Source organism: Nothoprocta perdicaria, unplaced genomic scaffold (assembly GCF_003342845.1).
Source record: "Nothoprocta perdicaria isolate Ctin4 unplaced genomic scaffold, notPer1 scaffold_18, whole genome shotgun sequence".
NCBI lineage: Eukaryota > Metazoa > Chordata > Aves > Tinamiformes > Tinamidae > Nothoprocta > Nothoprocta perdicaria.
The window spans coordinates 5,583,853-5,605,542 of NW_020454982.1; the positions used below are offsets into that span (position 1 = coordinate 5,583,853).

The following is a 21,690-nucleotide window of genomic DNA, read 5'->3' on the forward strand; positions in this document are numbered from 1 at the left end:
GGATTCTAAGAAGATCACTCATGAGTTTTGATGACGTTTCTCACATGTAACCACATGTTGATTGAGCTAATATCCAATAATGGCATGATTAGCAAATAGCTTCTCTGGTGAGTTGTCAGGGATTTGTTGATTAAAACTTAATTGTATGTGTAGAGAGAATGGAAGTTGCTGTGTCGCTTTTTTAGTGGCAGTGGGACGAAAGATGCAACTAGAAACTGGTTCAAAATAGAATTGTTTGCTTTAGTGAAAGTGGCGTTTGTGCAGTGTCTTCGATGCTTGTGAAAGCAATGGAGCCCTGTCCTGGGGTTTCTTTACCCAGGTTTTGTTTTTTTAAGGGAAAAGCTGGACCCAAGAGTCGCTGCTTGTGTATTGATGACTGCTGGTGGAGCAGTGCACAGGTCTGCAAACTCGCACTATTTTGTAAGAGGGTTCAATCATGTAAGGAACGTGTTTTGCTGACTTTGTCCTGTAAAACTCCTTAGTAGTACCCAGAGTTGTCTGGAAGCTGGTACGTCTAACATCTCTTTCGTCTTTTGAATATTAGGTAATTGAAGCAAAGCTGTATTGCAATTCTGGAGAGGTGAGATTGTCTTTGATTTTGTTTGTTTATCGATACTGTAGAATCTAATTGCAGTGGAAAAGCTGTGGAGTTTTTTGGGGGGGATTTTGAGATTAAGTAGTTCAAGACAAGATTGCTTTTCCCCCGTAATGGTGAGCATATTGCTGTTTAGCATTTAATAGTTATCTTTGGAAAAATAGTTTTGGTTCTGCAAACTGGAAAATAAATTTCACCTTAGAAAGTATCTGCCACCATGGAAATCACCCCGTGACTACCTGGGCAAGCACACGGTGGTACAGAGCAGCAGGCTGGGGCTGATGACCTGCCTCCCTGTCCCGCTGCGATGCTCGGAGGCCTTCGGGGCTGGGGCTCGAGAGCAGCCCCGAGTCTGCCCCAGCGCATGCTTTTGGTGCTCGAAGGCTACTTCACATTGAAATATGCCCCACTCTCTGAATACATCTTTCTGAATAAGAAACAGGCATGCTCCCAAGTGAGGTAATTCTGCAGTCAGGAGCGTGGTTTGGAAAGTGAATTATGGCTCGATTAGGATCTTTGAACTTCTTCTCTGCTTCTCCTGTGGATTGAGTGTCAGGCCCACTTTGAAACCGCGAGGCAGCTTTGGCAGGAGCCTTGTGCCTGGGCAGAGAGTATCAGGGAAAGAAGAAAACCTTTCAGTGAAATAAGCAAGGCCTTCTAGCCAAAAAGTAAAGCTCAGTAATAACAAATAGTTGCATTGCCATTTAAATATTAGGTGTGCCATTAACTATAGGAAGGGATGCTGACATGACAAAAAAAAAAAAAAAAAAAAAAAACCTCTTCATGTATGCATGCATAAACATAAAATTTTTGAGTCTTCAGTTTTACTTCAGCTTTCAGTATGTGTGAATTCATTCCGAATGTTACAGAATAAATGCAGTGCGCTCTACCCTGTTACCTTTTTGCTTTGTGGTCGTTGCAGCTTTGAGAAGCGCCCTGGGCACGAGGCTCTAGTTACCATGTTCCTGCAGGAGCCCCCCCTGTGTCGAGGCCACCTCGGGCCTGCCGCGTGCGGCCTGGCTGCTGCCCGGCCCTTCACCTGGGCTGCCTCGTGCGGCCGCCCGAGTGCTTCGCCCGTGCGAGCCACCCACCGGAGCCTGGCATTCCTGCAGGCCGGAGCAGCTCCTTCCCCCGGCGCTGCCGGACTCCCTGGTGACGGCCGCCTGGCAGCGGGAGCAGCCGCCTGCTCGCAACTTGCCGTAAAAATTCGCCTGCAATCCCGTTTTCCACGCTTCCCCTCATCCCAACCCCCTTCCCTTTTGTTTTGCCTCTGTTGGCATTGGGTGAGCTATATTTATAAATCTCTTTGAGAAACCCTCGGTTATTAGTGATTAACAATAGAGTTCATCGCTTAATGTCCGTCGTTAAGAGAAGGTGCCCATTGCCATGGGAACGATGTTAATTAGACTTGAACAAAAGGCATAGAGTTAGATGGAAAGTGTCCTTTCTGTTTGTCAAAAACTTAGGCCTGAGAGTTGTGGCTTGGACAGCTGTGATCTTTTCTCCTTTAATTAAACAAAGTGTGAAAAGAAAAAAGGAAGAATTTATTTGCAAAAGGTGCATATTGAAAAGAACCCAGGCAAGGAGGATGTGCTGTGATTAGAGAGTGTGTCTGTATGTAGCTCCCTTCAGAAGAGCCGTGCAGCGGGGTTCCCATTAGGGCTGCCCCCAGAGCCCTCCTAACCACCCCCGTGGTAGCTGTGCCTGGTGACGTGGCTGCTCCTGGAAGCCACGTCACTTGCCCGGAGAAGCAAGGAGTATTTAGCAGCCCTCTTGTAGGGAGGGAGTTTTGGCTGCTAGAGGAAGGCAACGCGGTCTGAATGACAGAGGGAGTTTAGGCAGCGCTGAGCAGAGGGGCTGCTGCGCACCAGCAACAGAGAGGGGGTATCTCTTGACAGAGCACACGGATGGTAAGTCTAAGGAAAGTGCTGTTTCCTTCTTGGGCAAAGCTGTGTACCCTTAGCTCAATGCACTCATTGTAACGATGCGCTCTCTCTACAGAGTTCATCCCAGCAAGGGAATTTCAAGCTTATGGGAAGGCGTTAGAGACTGGCAAAGTAAAAAAGACAAAACCTGCCCCCACAAGAGTGTAAGCTGATGCAGAAGACAATGCATGGAGGTGGAGATGAATAGCCCATGGATTCGGGGAGGGTAGCTCTTTTGCTGTTGGCTGTGTTGGAAATCGGAAGCTGATGCTCAGGAGCAGTGAAAACCCCGCATGCGGGTCGCTCGCCGTGTCTGAAGAGTACAGGAGCGGCAGAGGAAGTGCACAAGCGTGCTCTGAACAAGTAGCCTGAGCTGTGTCTTATTGTGTCACCGGGGACCGAGTGAGAAGCAACAGCCAGGCGGGGATAAAATGCCAGCGAAGGGTAAATACTTCTTTAACGAGAACGACGACTGCAAGATAACAGACCCGCTCTACGAGAAGTACCGCTACACGAGCCAGCAGCACCCGCTGCTGCTGCTGCTGCTCTTCATCGCCATCGCCTTCTGGACCACACTCATCGTTATCTTTTTTGTCACAGATGTGAGTATAGCTTTTGGAGTTGTGCTGTGTACTGTAAAGGATGAGGAATGTGTATAACAGCACGCAAAATGTTACTGTGTAAATATTTTTTTTGGAGGTCTTTGGTGTAATAACTGTGTTGTTGAAGAAATCAAGTAGCTGCGGGTGTTTTTGAAGGGATGGGGAGGAGAGGAGCTGGACTGGTCGGAGCCATGCGCCCTTCCTGGAGGGATGGTGCTCCTCTCTCCTGTTTTCCATGCTCACTTGTAGCTGTGCCAGCAAGTAAGTATCCTTATTAAGGAGGTCAGGACAGAACGTGAAATTAAGTTAAAATGTTCTGCCTCTCTCAGCTTTCTCTTTTCAAAATAAGATATGTGAAATGATGTGTTGATTCCTTGGTTATAAATTCCCGAGATGATATCTCTCTATGTGTGAATATTGCTAAGAATTAATGCTGCTACAGCTAGACTATTCAGGTTCAAAATATGCTAACCTGAGTTCCAGTCTCAGCTGTTTCCTGCACTGTATGGATGCTTTTTCCATTTTATCTAAAGGGGAAAGTTAGAATAAATATAACACTTCGTTTTGCTTTTGCAGGAAAGACATGATCACCTTGCCTTCATTATTACAGTATGTACTGCTCTTGTCGTATTTGCAGTCATATACTTGCTTTTATGTATTGGATCCTTATTTCGGAGATGGCTAACATTATTTGGAGTTATAATTTGGATTAGCTTCGTAACCATAGGATATGTGTCTATTTTTGAAAAAGAAAATGATTTTCCACCATGGGAACAGGTAGGTATTTTTGTTTATTCAATGGAACTGATAACCAATGTACACGGGTATGGGCATATTTGTATTTTTTTATGAACATTTTAACTGCATAATTTTGTGTTTCTTCACAACAGGTTCACTTTTCCTATTTGTTTTTATTGATTTATATCATAGTCAGTTCTTCATCTTTATTTCAGTGAAAATGTAATACAGGTGAAAAAACTAAATACCTGTAGGAATCTCTGCAGGAGTTGTACTCGCAGTTAGTAATTGAAATGTGTTTTTGTTTTGGCCAACTAAGCCTTTACTACGAATTTATCTTCAAGAGAACTTTTCATTAGCAATACATGCTTTGCTCATTCACTATGTGGGTTAGTGTGGTGTTTGAGTCGTTTACAAGGGCTGTGTGCTGGGCGTGCCCTGGGGAGCGTGTTTTCACATGGATGGGAGAGGTGCAGTGAACAATAAGCATTAATGACACATCCTGGCATAGCTGGGTGCGGCTGAAGTTCATTACTTAGTATCTCTGATCAGAAGACAGCGATTTCATGATGCCAAAAATATCATAATCTGTAGGAAACTCCTCCTAGACTCTGGTAATATAAACAGAAGAATTTTTAATTAAATGAAAAATGACTTATTATCTTGTACTGACTCCTCCTCTTCCCCTCTTTATTTGAAATAAAGAAAATTATAAATTATCTGCTAAACAGCCAAAATCTGATTTGTATTATGGCGTGGATCCAGCAACATGTATTTTTAATTGCTATTCAGTACTTTTAGCTTAAGCAACATCTCACCTTAGGAAGGGAGAACCCCAAGTTCGTGATTTTTACGTATATAGACTTCTATCTTTGACTTCAGAATTACCATTTAAATGCAGATATGGCATTTGGTGGTCTATATTTCCAAAGCTATTACATGTGATGTTGCGGTTGTGTGATACTTTTTTTAGTACATTTAGCACAGGATTTTTGTGAAACCTGTGCAGCTTACAAGGTAGGTAGTTGCAATAACTGTGACTCTTCTGTAGCCACTGGGATGTGTTATTTACATTTTTCCTTCTATCAAATGCAGTAAACAGAAGTGATCTGGTGGTGTTATTATTAACACTGTATTTTGGAAAATATGCATCATTTAATGCTAGTCAATATTGCTGCCTTGCACTGTGCTGTTCCTGATACGTAATGTACAAAGTGCACCTCCTGCTGCCATGGCTAAATTACAGGTGAAGGGCAAGGGCAGCTGAACAAATTGCAGGTGATATGTGATGTTAAACGGTGGTGTTTTCTGTTCTATAACTATTAATGCCATTGAGGCTTTTAAGACTGCTGCCATCCTGATATTTTAATGGCATTTTTGAAATGTCAATATTCATATGTATGATCTGAAAATGAATGAGAATACTGTTGCTTTCCTCCTTATTCTGTAGTGATTTTTTGGAGGTATCCAGTAATACATGTGGGTTTTTCTGTTTGTTTCTTTCTTTCTAAAGGTGCCATTTTTCCTATTCCTTATCTTCATGGTTTATACCATGCTCCCCTTCAGGATGAGAGATGCTGTCATACTTAGCAGTCTTTCTGCTCTCTCCCACATTATTGTTCTGAGCATTGTTGTGCCAAAGAATTCTCCGAAAGAAAAGGAATCTGTTCTCTATCAGGTAAGGAGATACTGCTTGGTTAAGCAACAACGCAGTCGTACGAGCACTTGCTCTTGGCAAACCCCCATGTTCAGCCAGCTCCCAGACTTGCACTCTGTTCAGGACCTGGGAGCGTGGGCACCCAGCTCATCTGCATATTTTTACTAAAGACATAATCATTTCTAATGCGTCCTGGTTTTCTAACCTAAGCAGAAGCAGCAGCATGGTTAACCAGGTAAGGCAGCACAGGACAGACTTTGCTGCATTCCTCCTTCCCAGGCCAGCTCTTCCAGGTAGCTCCTACCTGGCTCCGTCTGGCACCGCCTGCTTCCCTGGGTGCTGGGAGACCAGCAGGGCCAGCAGAGCCTGGGTACCGGCCGTGCCCAGAGGAGCACCCAGCTCCTGTCCCGCACCTCGTGCATGTGTGGGTCACGCCAGTGGGCTGAGGCTGGGTCCTACCTGAATCCCACACACCTGCCCACGAATAAAAAAGGTTAAGTGATAGCCCAGGATATTCTGCGTTTCAGCGTGCTCCAAAGGAATGCCCAGCCCTTTGTAAGTTACCATGTTTCTGCCATACATGGTGACTAACTGGGAGCTGTAATTTACACGTGAGAGAGAAGGTAAGGGAAAAATTGGAAGGGGCACTGGGATGGTTTGTTATTAAGGGAATAATCATTATAGCAGTGAACTTTCCCTGGCTGCTGTTCAGTATGTAAATGTTTTTCTTCTTGTGCAGTTACTTGCCAATGCGGTCATTTTTCTTTGTGGTAACTTGATGGGTGCCTTTCACAAACGCCAAATGCAGGTGGCTTCATGGGACTTGTATAGATACACATTAAAGTGCATTCAGGTCCGAATGAAACTGAAGATCGAAAAGAGACAACAAGTGAGTGAAATGATTCATTTTTTTGAGTTTCTTGTTTCTATAAAGTCAGTATAATTTTATAAAGTTTGTGATTAATGCAAGTTGAAAGGCTTGGTATGATCTCTGTGATAATTTTCTAGTATTTAAAAAAAAAGGAAATAAAGGGGAAAAAAAGAAAAATAAAAATTGTGCCATTTGCAACAAAAGAAGGAAGTTAAAGAGAGGAAGCTCTTCTGTGCAGGGCTTGTCTATACAAGAAAAAAAACACATGGTATTTGAAACAGGAATATGATTTGATTGGCAGATTTTTTTGGTCAAGTGTTTTAAAAAAATTACGGGATCTAACCTAAGGTAACTCAAAAGAAAGTGTCCATAATGCCCTGAGAAACAGCACCTGAGACATGATTGCCCTGGTCACAGGGGAAATTCTCCAGTTATTACTTGTTCCTGTCTTTTCGTGGTTTGCACACTATTTTTGTTTTGCAAGAAGGAGAAAATAAGGACTGAAGAGAGGAAATACTGTGAGGTTTTAAGTGACTGTATTGTTTGGAGTCTAAACTGAAGTCATATGCAAAGAAGAAGCTAGAAACAGGAAGGGTTGTAAGAAGTCTCCAAGCTCAAAGCAGAGCACCTCTCTTAGCAGCTGGTGCTGGTCAGAGCAGCTACTCTGGAGCATCCAGGTCTCTGCCCACAGGCTCCTTGGTAAAGGGAAGGGGATGGAAAGTGACTGACTCTCCCTCCATGGCTGCTTGTTTGAAGTGTAGATGTGCTCAGCTCCGTGGATAGCTCTTTCATCTGTGCTATGAATTGTCAGGTGTAATTCTGAGGATCCTTTTGCACTCACTTTTTGCCTATGAAGAAAATATGAGAAGTGAAATTGAAGTTCCTTGTCCCTTCTTTGGAAGCGATGGTGGGTGGTATCAGGTTGCCCTGCTGTGTGCAGTGGGGCTCTGCTATCAGCTGAGTTTGTTCCCCAGAGTTGCATCTCCTAATGCAAAAATGCTGGAAAAGGAGGAGGTGACAACTGCATTTCAGATGTCAAACCAAGTTCCTGAGTTTAGGGTGGGAGGGGGTAACTCCTGGGTAGCTCTTGGGTGCCAAGTACAGCAGGAATCTGCTCTAGTCAGTACTTGGCACCCAGGAGCTCCCCCTTCCCACGGTGATCTCAAGCCATTTGATTTTGGTGACAGGCACTAGTTGAGCTGCCTGGTCGTGCCTGTGGGACGCTGCAAAAGCGAGAAAACGGCACTGAGAAGCCACCGAGTTCTGCTGAGCTGCAGAGTCCGTCTGGATGTTGGTGCCCTTGCCCAAGGCAGCTCCTGCTTGTGGCCGTCCTGTGCAGCGTGTCCTGCGCCGTGTTGGCTCCGGGTGGCAGGGCCCTTCACAGGCTACCAGCTCTCCACTCACCTCTGCTCTGCCCGGCAGCTTGGGGGGCTTCTTTGAAGAGCTGCTTTGCAGACAAAGCCGGTGTAACACACAGCACGCCGAGGAGCCAGACCGTGCCAGTGGTTTGCCAAGACGCCTCATGAGAATAAATTTCATTCAAAAATTCCATTGCTGCGTTCAAAAGACTTTATTGCAGTGGCATTTGTTGTCCCGATTCATTTATATGATAGTGGCATCTTGTCAACAATTTTGTGTCTCTCTTGCCCTTTTCCAGCACTTGACATTCTCAGCTATTTATTTCAGCATTTGAGAATTCAGGTGGTTTTAGTACTGCACAGATCACAGTTAGAGAATATAAGATTTTTTTTATCTGATTTTTTTTTTGTCACAAGGTGCTAACATAAGTCTGAAGGAGACAGATGAGTGAAAAGTAATGTTGAATTTTTTTTTGTGTGTGTGTTTTTTTCCATGGTAAGAGCGAGGTGTGGCATTTAGGTCATAAGGGACAGGAAGAAAATGTGTGACACAATTAAAAACTCAGTGTGTTTAATTTTGAAAACCTAAGCAGAAAAAAAAAATTTTTTGGAGAACTTGGTGTGTTACTCAAAAGCTACTTGAATAAAGAGGTTTTATTTTTAATTCTTTTCTACAGTCACTGAAATCCTGCAGTTTGAAGCTTGCTGTATTAAGAATTTACATCATTAAGTTTTTCCCTCTCCTTTTAGGAAAATTTGCTTCTGTCTATCCTGCCAGCTCACATATCTATGGAAATGAAATTAGCGATCATAGAGCGACTAAAGGAAACCAATGATAACAGGCAAATGCATGACAACAATTTCCACAGCCTCTATGTAAAAAGGCACCAAAATGTTAGGTAAGTGCAGGAACTTTAGATCTAATTGTAGTAATGCAAACTGATACTTTTTATCAGTGTTTATTGTTGTGGAATTCAAATCTGGAGATAAATTTACAGGCTATAGTGAACCTTTTTCCCTGTTATTCAATGGTAGAAAGCAGCATGTTAGTTCAGAATACTAAAACTAGCTGAAATGTGTAAGCTTTTTTTTTTTTTTTTTCCTTCTCCTCTCTTCTGGAGTTATTTTCTAAAGGGAAAGATGTTTTCTGTTAAATGGGCTTTAATATTTAAACTGACTGTGGAGCAGACTTATTTTCCTATTTCAGTTATGCTATTTTTGCCTGTTGTTCCTTCCTAGTATTCTCTATGCAGACATTGTGGGATTTACTCGCCTGGCCAGTGACTGCTCTCCTAAGGAACTGGTTGTGATGTTGAATGAACTTTTTGGGAAGTTTGATCAGATTGCAAAGGTAAGTGCTACGGTTTGTTGCCTGAGTGGCATATCCAACAAGGATAAATGGCACCATTAAAAAGCAGCCAGCCTTTCTGCCAGGTAGAGAAAGCTTTAATGGACCTGGAAGGAAGCTCATGGTATTTTTGTGTCTGTGTGTTTGAAATTCCATGGGAAAACTGTAAAATTAATAGAAAAACATGTTGAGAGAGCAGTTTTAGTTAAATAGACTCTGGTTAAAATCTAAGAGCTTAGTTTATCTTTTTGACATTATATGTCAAATGTGACGTTGCTAATCTTTATATAATATTGGTGTTAATTGAATTGTTATGAAAATTCCTTGAGTACCAATAGATAAGAGGGTTGTACTAGCCATATTGCAACAGCACTGCCCTTAAGAACACACAGGATGACATGACTATTAATCTGGTTACCACACGTTTGTGTTACGGTGGAAGTTGAGATTAAAATCAATGTCCTGTGAAAGCAGAAAAGGGGATGTTGTTTCTAACTATTCCTTGGGTACAGAAATATAATAAGTTTCAAAATTTGATGTTTTTGTTCTTCATTTGTAGTGAGAAATTAAACTGTTTAGAAAAATATTTGTGTTTAGTGACTCAAGGACTTTTGCAACTCTGCAATTGAGCCGTGAGAAGAGATTGCTGCTTTCTGTGCTATTTTTGTCGTGTCGGGGCGTGTTCTCGGTCATCGTTTCTGTCGTGCAAGAGCCCTGGAGGCTGCAAACCTCCCGTGAGCCACGGGCTGAGCCGGGGGCCGAGCCGTCCTCGGCGTGTGCCCAACGGTGTCCGCCCTTGCACAGCGAGGGATGTGGCTTCGAGCGAGTGAGAGCAGCTTGGTGAGCTGCCACCCACGTGGGCTGGCTGCAAATTAGGGTGCCTGGGGATTGAGTGAGACCAGCAGGGCAGCGGCTGGGATCCCCTGCCCTCAACTCAGTCATCTCTGCTCGTCAGTCAAGCAGCCTCTGAGGCAGAATTAACCTGGCCCCTCTTGCAACACTTGCAGTCCAAATTCTTACCTAATGCGTGCTCACAAGAAAAGGCAGTGTGAGCAGGTCGTCTCTGTTCTTCCTCTTTCCCCTCCCCAGCCTTGCAAGGATCCTCTCTTGCAAGGGCAGGAGAAAGTTTGCTGCTGCTGAGCGGTGCTGCTGCTTTTGCCATCAGTCACTGGCAGCAACGTGACTGCCCCGTGGGCTCACTTCCTCTTCACTCATTTAAATAACATTTCCTTCTGCAAAACTACCAGTTTGGCCATCTCAGTTCCTGATTTCTCCCTAAATTCTGTGTGTGTTTTGGGACAATGCTGTTTGTGAGACTATAAGAAATGTACTGTCACTTTTGCATTGTTAGATTGCTAGTAAGCTAAGCAGCAAGATGAAAATACGGACGAGTAGTGTTCGTGTTGCAGGTAGTAAGTTCTGTGGTGGTTCTTCATAGCTTTGATTTTATTTATGACTTCCCAATTGCAAACACTTGCAAAGAATAAAGTGAGAAGTTGATGTTTTTCTTTTAGAAATGCTTTAAGTGGGCATTTCTTCTACCCACCAGCAGCAGCGTCCAGACATTGGGATGTAGGAAAAGAGCAGTAGGGTTTGCTTCAAGCAGCATTACGTGAGGCTCAGCTTCCTCAAATGGACATAGGGAACTCTTAGGTTTTGAGTCATCAGCTTTCTTGCAGTTTGTATTTTCCTGTTGAATGTGTTTTCCCTTATTTCACAGGAGAATGAATGCATGAGAATAAAAATTTTGGGGGACTGTTACTACTGTGTGTCAGGCCTACCTGTATCCTTACCGGTTCATGCCAGAAACTGTGTTAAAATGGGCCTCGATATGTGTGAAGCGATAAAGTAAGTATAGCAGCCAAAGACTTTCTAAAATATAGAGGTTCTGAAGCTATTGAATAAATTTATTAGCTATAGTTTATGATAATTATGTATGCTTTGGGTCATAAGAGTTTTAGTCTCTTGTGTTTGCTCTTAGTATACCTGTAATGATATTAATTTGTAGTATATCTTTAGGCCTTACAGAAGAAGGAAAGAAAACCAAACATAAGTTGCCTAGGCACGTTTATGTTCAGTGATGTATAGTTTAGTGTAGGTACATAAAGCTAAATATTGTATTAATACTCAAATTACATTAGGGATTCAGTAGTATTTAACGTAATAGTTACAGATTGTATCTTTCTTCTGCTTAATTCTAGAGTAGCTGCTTGGCAGAAAGCTAAATCACTTACTCGAAACCAATGTATGCCAATGACATTATTTTATTTTTATTTTTGTTACAGCTGGTGTGAAATGTTCCAGCAAAACAGTTTTGTTGGCAATGCCAGTTCTTTGATATACAACAAGACAATACAGCTATGTTGATATTAAGAAGAACAATGTTGGCTAGGGCATTATAATACTGTCATGGGATTTTTGCATTCCAGCTTGGTTATTTTTTACATAAGCACTGCTATATATACGCTCTTTCTACTTAGCAAAGTTTTTGGTGGGAACAGCTTAGTGTGTAAATAACAGCTTGATTTATATGTGAAATGCATTTAGATTTTTGTTGTAATTGAGCTCTCCACTTTTGAAATCTTTTTTTACCTTGAAATGGGAAATGTGGCCCAGTTCAGAGATTTTCGGAACTGTTGGTTTGAGCTGGGTTTCACAGAGAGCAGGATTAGAGCAGGATTTGATATGTGCCTGGATTGTTCCCTTAATAACTAAATGCAAAAATGAATCTATTTGGAAGACTAGCACAAAGGCAGTAAAACTGAGAAGTCTTCAAATGCAGGAAATAACCACGCAGAGTGGTAGTTTTCTCTTGCCCATTAAAAGCAGTGCGAATTTTGCAGCTTCTGATGTGAGCAGCTCTCTTGTGCTCTGCTCCCCTTCCTCCTGCGCAGGCAAGTGAGGGAAGCCACGGGCGTGGATATCAACATGAGGGTTGGCATCCACTCCGGGAACGTGCTCTGCGGCGTCATCGGCCTGCGCAAGTGGCAGTACGACGTGTGGTCCCACGACGTGTCCTTGGCCAATCGCATGGAGTCCGCGGGAGTGCCAGGGTGAGGCTCCTGTGCGCGTTTGCTCCGTGCTCGCAAGTCTCGGCTTTGCAGCTCTGCTGTCAGGCAGGTCCTAAAGTGTGCTGATGGAAGCAGGAGAAAATGTGAGCTGTGGTTTTCAAATGTCAATGTTTTCTGGTTCTTTTTTGATTAACTGTAAAATAAGAGACTTCTGGGGCAAGTGACTCATGCTTGGTGCTCCCTTCAGCTGAGAAGATTGCATGTTTTCAGCAGCATGTTATTGTGTTGAATTGTTTGGTTATTTGTGCCGAAGGATAATACTTTATTGGCAAGTTTAGATGAAGGATATGCTATTTATGTGGCCGAGATGAAGCTACGTATTTGCATTGGTCATACTAGCTTTATATTAGTTGTATAATCAAAAAATGCAGCCTGCTAAGGGGTATCCGAGTAGCAGGAACTCTGTTACTGGTGGCCATGTGTTCCTCCTATGTTTGCCATCAGTGCCTGGGAAGGGCAGGCAAGGACGTGCAAGAGCCGAAGCCAAGCAGTAGCAGAACGTATCATGTGCTGCTCAGCCTTTAGCTACATTCCCTTAATTTTAACATGAATTTCTGCAAAGTAGCAAGGGGGTATGATTGTGAAATTATTCGTTCACATTGATGACTAAAATTCAAATAATTGGAGGGTGGTTCAGAGTTGCAGTACCCTCCATGCTGAGTATTTGATCAGTGTTGACTCTCCATGGGTTAAGCAAGAATAAGAGGTTGTGAAGTTTTATTGCTTCATAAAGCAAACAACATGATCGAAGAAAGCACAAAACTATATATTTTTTAGTACTTTTGGCATCATTGCATCATCTTAAAAGCTTTAATTATTCTAGGTGCTTATATTTGATTATCTGTTAAAGCTTGCAGCAATTTTGTTTGCTTATTCTGAAACACAACACTCATTATATCCATACGTGTCTAGCACTTGCCAGTTTTTCTTCAAAAGTAGTAAGAGGAAACTTTTTATTCCTGGAGGACGGAGCCCCAGAGGGAGGAAGGGGGCCTCTCTGTACACAGTGCCTCCAGAGGAAGGGTCTGTTGGGGTTCCCCAGTTTTTGGTGGTAGCTGATCCTGCTCATGAGGAAGTCAAGGGAATGTTTCTAGCCTCAGGAGCAGCCTGAGCTTTCCAGAACGCTCAATTGGACAGATGGTAGCAGACTCTTATTTAAATATATAAGTATATGTGGCTTAGACTTCCGTGAATGAAGGCAGTTTAAAGGCTGTCAAAAGGATGCAGGAAAATTGTGCCTTTAAATATTTTATTTCCATTGACCGCGTGTCCTTGTTGTCTCTCTTCCTCTTTCCAGTTTAAGACATGATTTGCATTAGTAGCCCTGTAATGCAGTGGCAGAGCAGAAAGCAGCAGACTAAAATACCCCCCCGTACGGCCCCTTGTCTGCAGCGCGGGTGTAAGGGGGTGGTGGTGGCGGGCGCGGGGCGGCCAGTGTCAGTGCTGCCACCAACGTGCACGCGGCCGAGAGGAGCTCCCTGTCCTGGGGCCGCGGCACCGCGCGCCGCTGCAGCCCGGCGCTGTGTCCTGAGGCTCCGAAGAGCAGGAGCAGCCTGGGACAGGGAGGGCTGCTCTAAGTGGTCTGCTCTTCAAAGGGTTCTGATTCTGATGAGTAACAAAAAAATACCGCTAATAGCTTGCTAGTATGGTTTTAAACACTGGCAAGATTTTGGAGTTGGCTGCCAAAGCTCAAGATGGCTGAAAAGTGCAAAAAATGCCAGCAGCAGCCATTGAAATGGAAATGAAATGCTTAATCTGACCTTTCTGTACACGTGTGGATCTCCTCTTGATTTCCTTTCAGTCGTGTGCACATCACTGAAGCAACGTTAAATCACCTAGGCAAAGCCTATGAGGTAGAGGAAGGGAATGGGCACCTGAGGGATCCCTACCTTGAATCCATGAACATCAAAACCTACTTAGTGATCGATCCAAGGGTATGTATATGTTTTTTAAACTTGTTGTGTGCGTGCATATATTAAGTGTGTTTGTATTTATATACATATTCAAGTATCTGTGGCTCATACATTTATCTTCAATTCGAAGTGTTGGCTTCCTTTAGACCCACAGTGGCATTGCTGCATGAGTAGTGCCTGCCTGCCCACTTGGGACACAGATATAATCTAAGGCTGAGTCTGTCATTTGCAGGATCTTCTCCTAATCACTGTTTTGATCCTCCCTAGCTCAGGAGTTAGGATCTGTACGGCCCTGCTGTTGTGCTGACCTCAAGGAAACTGTGCTTATAAGATCCTGGGATCTCCTGCATCATCATAAATCAACCAGGAAGCTTTAGAACCGCACAGCTTTACAGGCAAAGACTTGTAAAGGCAGCTCAGGCAAATTCATTAAGTCATGATTTGCTTTTGCTCAAATTAATTAAATGAGATACAGGAAGCATGGATGGCTGATGCATTCCTGATACACGTTTAGAGTCTTACTAAACTGTTAGGCATTTTATCCTTAAAACTACTTATTAAGCAGTTAGTAGAGCTTCATTTGTATGTAGTTTACATCCTGTTCTGATTTGTAAATGAGTATCTTTTCTACTAGTCCAAACAGTGTGTGTCAAATAATCATCTCCCTAAAACAAGAGTTAACGATGGGCTGAAGATGCGAGCGTCGGTGCGGATGACGCGGTACCTGGAGTCCTGGGGAGCAGCCAGGCCCTTCGCCCACCTCAACCACAGAGAGAGTGTGAGCAGCGACTCCTCCGCTTCGCAGGGAAGGCGAAGGAAGGTGAGGCTGGCCATGGTGGTTGGCATCTCACGGTTGCAAGTGATTCTTTGGGTTCAGACATCAGGTCATATGCTAGGCGTTTTTGTAGAAGTTTTTTGCCCTTAATTAGGTGTACATAAATAGTGCATGTGCTAAGTGTAGACAAAAAGCCAACAGTGTAAGTATTGTTTCTGCCAAAACTTAGACTACAGCATTCAAACTCTGCTGGTATCCTGCATGCTCCTCCCATTTACTCCAGCATGGTAGTAAATTCGCTAAGTCAAACTTTGAAACTCTCCTTCTTTTGGACATTTTTCCATCCCAAGGTCTGGATTGCTGCTGGGGTTTTTGACCAAAAGGTAATTTATCCCAGCCTCTGGATGCATTCAACAATTACTTAAAATGTTTAGAAAAGAAACAATCCCTCTAGATGCACCATCTATGCCAGGATTTGGCTAATAAGCAGTTAAACTCATTCTCCTTTAGTCTGCATTTTCAGGGAGCTGGGAGGAGACTTGTTTTCTTTCAGGTGCAGTCCTGAATACAATAAGCAAGGCTGTGCTCTGTGTCTGTGACCAGATGACAGTAATTTTAATACTAAATTTTAAATAGCAAATTTTAAAGTGAAAATCCCTGCGTTCACTTTTGTACAAGTAGTTTCCAGTTTACTTGTCTCTGCTGCTGATCTGCTCTGATCATAGTTATTTGACTGCATGGAGGAAAATGAAAGATGTTAGATTTGTTCAGTTATGTACTAACACCTTTCTGTCAGAAAAAGGAAACTTGTCAAAGCAGAAAAGGTTGATTCTCATGACCATTTTGTATTTGAGAATGGTTCTGAACTTTTGTGAATAAAAATGATTTTAGCTGCTGCTTCATTTTCATTTGTGGTCTGCAATTAAGAGTATGGAAGTAACATTCTCAATTCCTTGTTTGGTTTAGGAAATACCTTTATGTTCCACTGGACGCCAAAGGACTTCAGATAGGTTTGTCCAGTGCTTTCATCCTTTTAATATATAATCTTAAGTTCCTTTTACAGTTGAATGTACTGTAAACATGTCAATTTTTGGTTGATTAATGACTCTGGTAACTGTTACACTCTTAAAATAACGCTAAGCTAAATCCTTGAGCTTGGAACAAGCTTCTTGGTTCCCATTTGTTACTGTTGGCGTTTTCCGAAAGGAGCTTCCCTGCTCCGTGTCCCAGCCCCGCTCGGACAGGCTGCCCCTTGCTGGCCGCTCAGCATGGAGCAGAGCTGGAAGAGCAGGATGGAGGGGAGCAGGGAAGCAGTGGGGTCTAAGTACAGTCATGTATATTCTGTAACCGTGTGTGCTACCTCAGCTCTTAGTTTTCTTACTGATAAAATGCCTTTTTGTTGTTGTTTGCAGTATTAGTATATTTATTTATACTGTGTATATACTATACTGTAGTATATAGTATATTAATACATATATGTGCAGTATATTTCACTGTACTTAAATTTTTGTGATGTATATAAGAGATTTGGATAAATGAGAGTTTATATCTATGAGCAATCTCTTGTTTCTGAGTATGATTGCTGACATGGGCTTTGTATTATTCTTAGGAATTCGTCTCAGAAGGGAAGGATAGAGGAAGATATTTATGATGAAATGATGTCAACCATTGAGGGCCTCAGTTCAACTAAGTATGCACTGTTTTATTTTTTTCTTGATCTTGCTTTTCCTCAGGAGTAATCTGCAGTCTCAATTTTAAGTCTACATGCAAAGTTTATTTCTTAATAAATTCAGTCTTTTGCTGTGGGCCCTTCTGAACTGCCTCTCTCTCTCACTGCAGCCCCTGGTGTGGCAAATCTGATGACTTCTGCGGATTCTCCCTGATTTTTGCAGAACCTGCTCTTGAGAAAGAGGTTGGTGAGAGCAAAATGATCATTTCTGGTGACTTCTGAATGGCATTTCAGTTCAGCGTAAGAATGAATCCCTTTGAAAGGTCTCTTCTTGTTCTTGCCTTGGATCCCAAGATGCCTGCAGACCCCTGGGGGTCTCTGGTAGCTGGTGGCAACCAGAGCTCGTGGTCCATTAGTCACTGCCCTGGGTAAGGCCACGTGTGTGGGCGGGATGGGGCTGCCCCTGCTCTGCACTCAGGCCCTTGCAGAGCAGGAGCTGGCAGGAGCTTGGGCAGCCTTAACTACCGATGGCTTTGGGTAACGTTGTCCTTCATGTCTGGATGGCACAGCACAGAAAATTGATTATGTATTTCTTCAAATTTACCTGTGTGCATGTACCTTGCATAAGGGTTTTGATTAAGCCTGTCTGGGAAGTCCTGATTTACATAGTGCTCTGCAGCCAATTTCCCTCCAGGTTTGAAATAGCCTGGACTATTGGATTGGGCTGTTCTTGCTGGCAGCCAGTGCTCACGTGGGAACAATGATGGTTGTTTTTGTTAGTTCTCTTTTATGTATTTGGGTTTAATAGTACAATATAAATGAGCACATATATGTAAACACAAAAATGAAATAGAGTTAATCTCAGGGTAATTCTATTTTTTTATTTTAACCTGTTTTTCAGTATCGGACTATTCCTATTTTAAAACTGAAGAGTTACTTCGTGTGTGCCAGTTTTGTGTTTCTCTGTATATTTCTGATACAGATCTTTATAATGCCAAAGTAAGTGTCTGTATTTTTATATTTTAACGTAAGCTATGGATTATATGGAACTCTAACATGCGTGAAACTTCTTAAATCTTTTGGAGTTTCTGAACATTTAGATATAAGAAGAACATGTTTCTTAATCTACCTTTTAATGAAAAAGTGGATTCATGTGTTGGGGTAAGAGCCTGGACACTGGTATGAAAAGGAAACAGAAATATCTCTTAATATCAAGTTTGACTGCCTGGAGCACATGATGGGGTGATCAGCTAAGTGAGGAATTCTGCTTTATAAGAATAACTGGCTGTAAGGACATGGAGAATATGGAGTAGGAAACTGGGATTAGGTAAATCAAGTGTGCTCAGTGATTGCCACACCGAGAGAACCTGCAGCCTCAACTCTCACCTCTGAGAGCAACTTTGTGGCACTTTTGTTTTTCATGGCTGTTAGAGTACATTGCTATGGGGTTACACATGGGGTAATGGTGCGAGCTGCCACCAAAGGGGTGAAAAATCTTAGTACTGTATTTGTGCAAGGGAACAAAAATAACCTGTGCAATGTTGTCATTGTTCAACACTATAAGAACAATTCTGTTTAATTCTTGAGAAGCATCTTAGCAAGTATTAGCTTGATGAAATGCAATTTGAGAAAGATTTTTATTTAACACTGCTTTGTTTAATGCTACTTATTTCTGCTTAGAACTGCAAAACTGGGAATTTCCTTTGGTGTTGTTGCAGTCATAATTGCACTTATTTTGTTGGTGTGTTTTGCTGAGAAATGGATGGTAAGTAACAGTTTTCCTGTTCTCAAAAATGAATGGATGTAATTTGTCAATTAAGAACGATAAATTAAAACTATTAATTTCAAGGGAAGATAGAGGAACTTGGCACTTTAAGTTACCAGAATATTTCACTGTCCAAAAGATAGACTTAGATGCTGAACTTCAGATACTCATGTTCGAAAATTCTTGGTATATCTGAGTTCCAGAATGGGGAGTGGGAGGAAGGCGTTAACATGTTGTGCTTCTGTAGGTGTTTTTGTTTTGTTTTTAAGATGGATTTCTCAGAATTTTTAAATACTTGTTTATAATAACAATTTTGGTTGTAAATCCTGTGATTTTTCTATAATGGAACCAATATTAAATTCAAAAGAAATACGAATACAAGGTTATGGATTGATAAAGCCCCATGGAAATTACAAATGTATGAATAATTTATTGGCAGCAATTCCATAGCTGTTAGGATTCCAAATGTACCATTACATCAATTAGGACACTTTGCATTTGGATTTCCTTTGCTTTGCATTACTAAATGCATACAATTACTGCTTAAATATGAATAAATGAAACAGTCTACAGTGATGCCGAGTTTAACTATGTCAATTAGTCAGTCCTTCTCAGCCCAGGAAACAGCTGGCAGTGGGGAAGGGGCTTCAGAGGTGTCCTTAGGCTCGTCAAATCTGTGTTGTGGTGGAGCAAGGGCAAGAGGCGATTCTCAAGTTCTTTAGAGAAGGTTCTGCTGTCGCCTTGTTGCAGAGCAGAGGTGACCTCCCAGAGAAGGCCAGTGGGGCCACTGCACAGAGCCTTGACTTTCCCTTGCATAACGGACAAAATATTTTTATATGTATATATATTTCTTACCACATATAAAAGTCTGTTATCCTTCTTATTGAAATAAATCAATGTTGTTCACAGAAATGCTGCTCAGAACAGTGGCCTTTCTTGCATCGTGTTTGTGCTATCTCAGAAACAGTGGAAACGATGCCTTTGCTTAGGCTTCCTTTAGCATTCATCACCATAGGTGCCTTGCTGATTATAGCTATTTTTAATTTGGTAAGTAGTTGTATTATCTTCCTTCATGAATTTGTTTTAACTCCATAGTTGGAGTCACTTAATTGTTGCGTGCTTGGCTTTTTCTCATGCCGATGCCCGCCGAGCGGGTTTGCAAGAGGATGTGGCCTGGCTACTGCTGGGCTGTGCAGGGTTCACTCGAGCCCTGGTCCCGCATTGGCCTCAGCCTCACCTTTGGCTGCAGTCTGAGTGCTGTGTTGCACATAGGTCCCTATGACTGAAAACAAGACCTCTTCGTAGTTACCTCATGTTCAACAACCCTTTTCCTTTTAATTTTTTTAAAATAAGCCTAATGTGCAATTAATGTCTCTGATGGCTACCTGCTGCTGAAAGGGGTGGCCTTCCCAGCCTGTGTGCCAGGCCTGATCTGGGCAGGCGTGTTCCCGAGCCGGGCTGCCGAGCCCTGCTGAGCTGGTTGCAGGGCGCCTTTCTGCTGGCCTGGCCCCTGGCACCGACCCGCAGAGGGGTCGTGGGAGCCCCGGCAGAGCCAGCCCCAAAGGAAGCACTGGAGCGGCGGCCGAGAGCTGAGGAGATACTAGAACCACATGTTTGTGGCCAGTAACTGTTAGACTAGCTTGGCCATATTGTGAACTTCCCTTTGAATTAAAAAATAAGTAAGAGAACACATAGCAATTTCCTCTTTGTCTCGTTCCTTGCATGTGCATGTACATAAAATAAAGCTATATGGGATTTCATTGTGTTTTAACACGTGTATTGCAGTGCTGCTGAACGGGCAACCAGGCCGTGACTCATTGTACAGTGTGTGGAGAACAAACCTTAAATAAATGACTGCTTACTAACCAGCTTATGTATTTTTTTTCTTCCCAACAAAACAGACTACTGAAGGATACAACCCTGCAAACGCTACCGCGTCAAACAGCCTGTACACCACCACCTCTGTGAGTAGAGCACTGCCTTCAGTTCTGAGATTGATTTCATCTTGGCTGGGGTATATAAATGTTGAATAATGGCATTTCATATATTTCTATCTTCTATCTTTATTTAAAAAATAGATATAAAACTTTAAAATCACTGAACTTAGAAAAATCTACTCCTGCCACAAGACGGTTTTGGCACTTCTCAATATTTGCTATCATTAGCTATGGTTTTGTTGATGTTGAGATGTTTCAAAAGTCTGGACTACTCATGTATACAGCTTAAGTCTTGATTTAGTTACTCAGTACTTTTTAAAATCCAGTGTTTTGAGGAGATCAATACAAAACAGTTTATGCTGTATTAAGTTTATACTGATCTTTTGTTTTAATGTTAGCATATATGAGCTAAATTCTTGTTCATATTCTTGTATTTCTTTTAATTGGCTATCATAAGGGAAAAACAGGGCTCTTAAAAATTGAACTCTCTTCTAAATAATATTTAGCATCTACATAAGCATGTATTTAGCATAGAAAAGGATTATGTGTGAAGATTTCAGTTTTTACCTCTCTAATTTCAAAGCAGTATTCTGTTCTGAGATCATTCAGATGTTTGGGATGCTCCTGTGTTCCCTGGCCCCCAGCTGCTAGTGCTGGATATGCTTTTAACAACATGTGTTTACAGTGCACATGGCAACAACATTTAACAAGTGAGAGGGCCTTGCTATTCAGGGCCATGTGACAAGTGATATGTTGCATGTACGTGATGCATGTTTTACTCGCCTGGTAATTTTCTGTTCTTGCATGTTTGCAAATCAGCCTTTTGGGAATACAGCTGAATACTGCATTGAGGAAACTGTAAGTACTAGAAATATATACTTTATATACTTCAAACCCAGGTCTTCGAGTACTGTGTATAGTATTAATACCTGGCAGCTTTGGGTTTTTTTTGTTTTGTTTTGTTTTTCCCCCTGCTTTCAAGTAGGAAAGAGAGCATAGTTTTTGTAATATCAAAAGGTTCCAGTTGCCACTGCTGTGATGAATGCAGTTTGGCTCTGCATCTCACCCTTTTGGAAATTTCAGACATGAAAGTTCATGTAGAAGGTTGAGGAAAAAGTGGTAGAACAGGGTGATGTTTAGGGTCGTGTTTCAGAGGTGAGAACTGCTTTGTTGATGCTCTTGGGCATGCTGCGAAATGGCACGTAGGCCTTGGAGTTCTCTAGGTGGCTGTTTCTGTTTCAGGGATCTAATTGAGCATGGGAGTGTTTGCTACCTTTTGAAAGTAGATTCAGAGCCTTTAGGATGATAGAATTGGTGCAGTTCATTATATAATAGATTCCTAGTTTACCCTATTAATTGCTGGTTTCATTGACTTCTGCAGAAATTTTAAGAGTTTGCTAAGAATCCCCAGGGCTCTGTGGTTCCCGCCTGCTCTGTTATGGGTGAAGAAGTTTGATAACTTGGTG

At 42.3% G+C, this 21,690-nt stretch overlaps 1 protein-coding gene across 1 annotated transcript in view; it reads left to right on the forward strand.

Annotated features, from left to right (window-relative positions):
* ADCY7 (adenylate cyclase 7) overlaps nt 1-21,690 on the forward strand; it is a 50,740-nt gene that overhangs the window by 21,402 nt on the left and 7,648 nt on the right. The window contains exons 3-20 of the mRNA XM_026036475.1: nt 2,597-3,122; nt 3,699-3,899; nt 5,374-5,538; nt 6,257-6,406; nt 8,497-8,645; nt 8,986-9,097; nt 10,815-10,942; nt 11,989-12,147; nt 13,967-14,099; nt 14,713-14,898; nt 15,820-15,863; nt 16,463-16,543; nt 16,693-16,765; nt 17,424-17,521; nt 18,203-18,287; nt 19,197-19,334; nt 20,189-20,251; nt 21,044-21,082. Of these exons, the coding sequence (XP_025892260.1) occupies nt 2,952-3,122; nt 3,699-3,899; nt 5,374-5,538; nt 6,257-6,406; nt 8,497-8,645; nt 8,986-9,097; nt 10,815-10,942; nt 11,989-12,147; nt 13,967-14,099; nt 14,713-14,898; nt 15,820-15,863; nt 16,463-16,543; nt 16,693-16,765; nt 17,424-17,521; nt 18,203-18,287; nt 19,197-19,334; nt 20,189-20,251; nt 21,044-21,082 (2,175 nt within the window). The 5' untranslated portion in view covers nt 2,597-2,951. The remainder of the gene's footprint in view (nt 1-2,596; nt 3,123-3,698; nt 3,900-5,373; nt 5,539-6,256; nt 6,407-8,496; nt 8,646-8,985; nt 9,098-10,814; nt 10,943-11,988; nt 12,148-13,966; nt 14,100-14,712; nt 14,899-15,819; nt 15,864-16,462; nt 16,544-16,692; nt 16,766-17,423; nt 17,522-18,202; nt 18,288-19,196; nt 19,335-20,188; nt 20,252-21,043; nt 21,083-21,690) is intronic.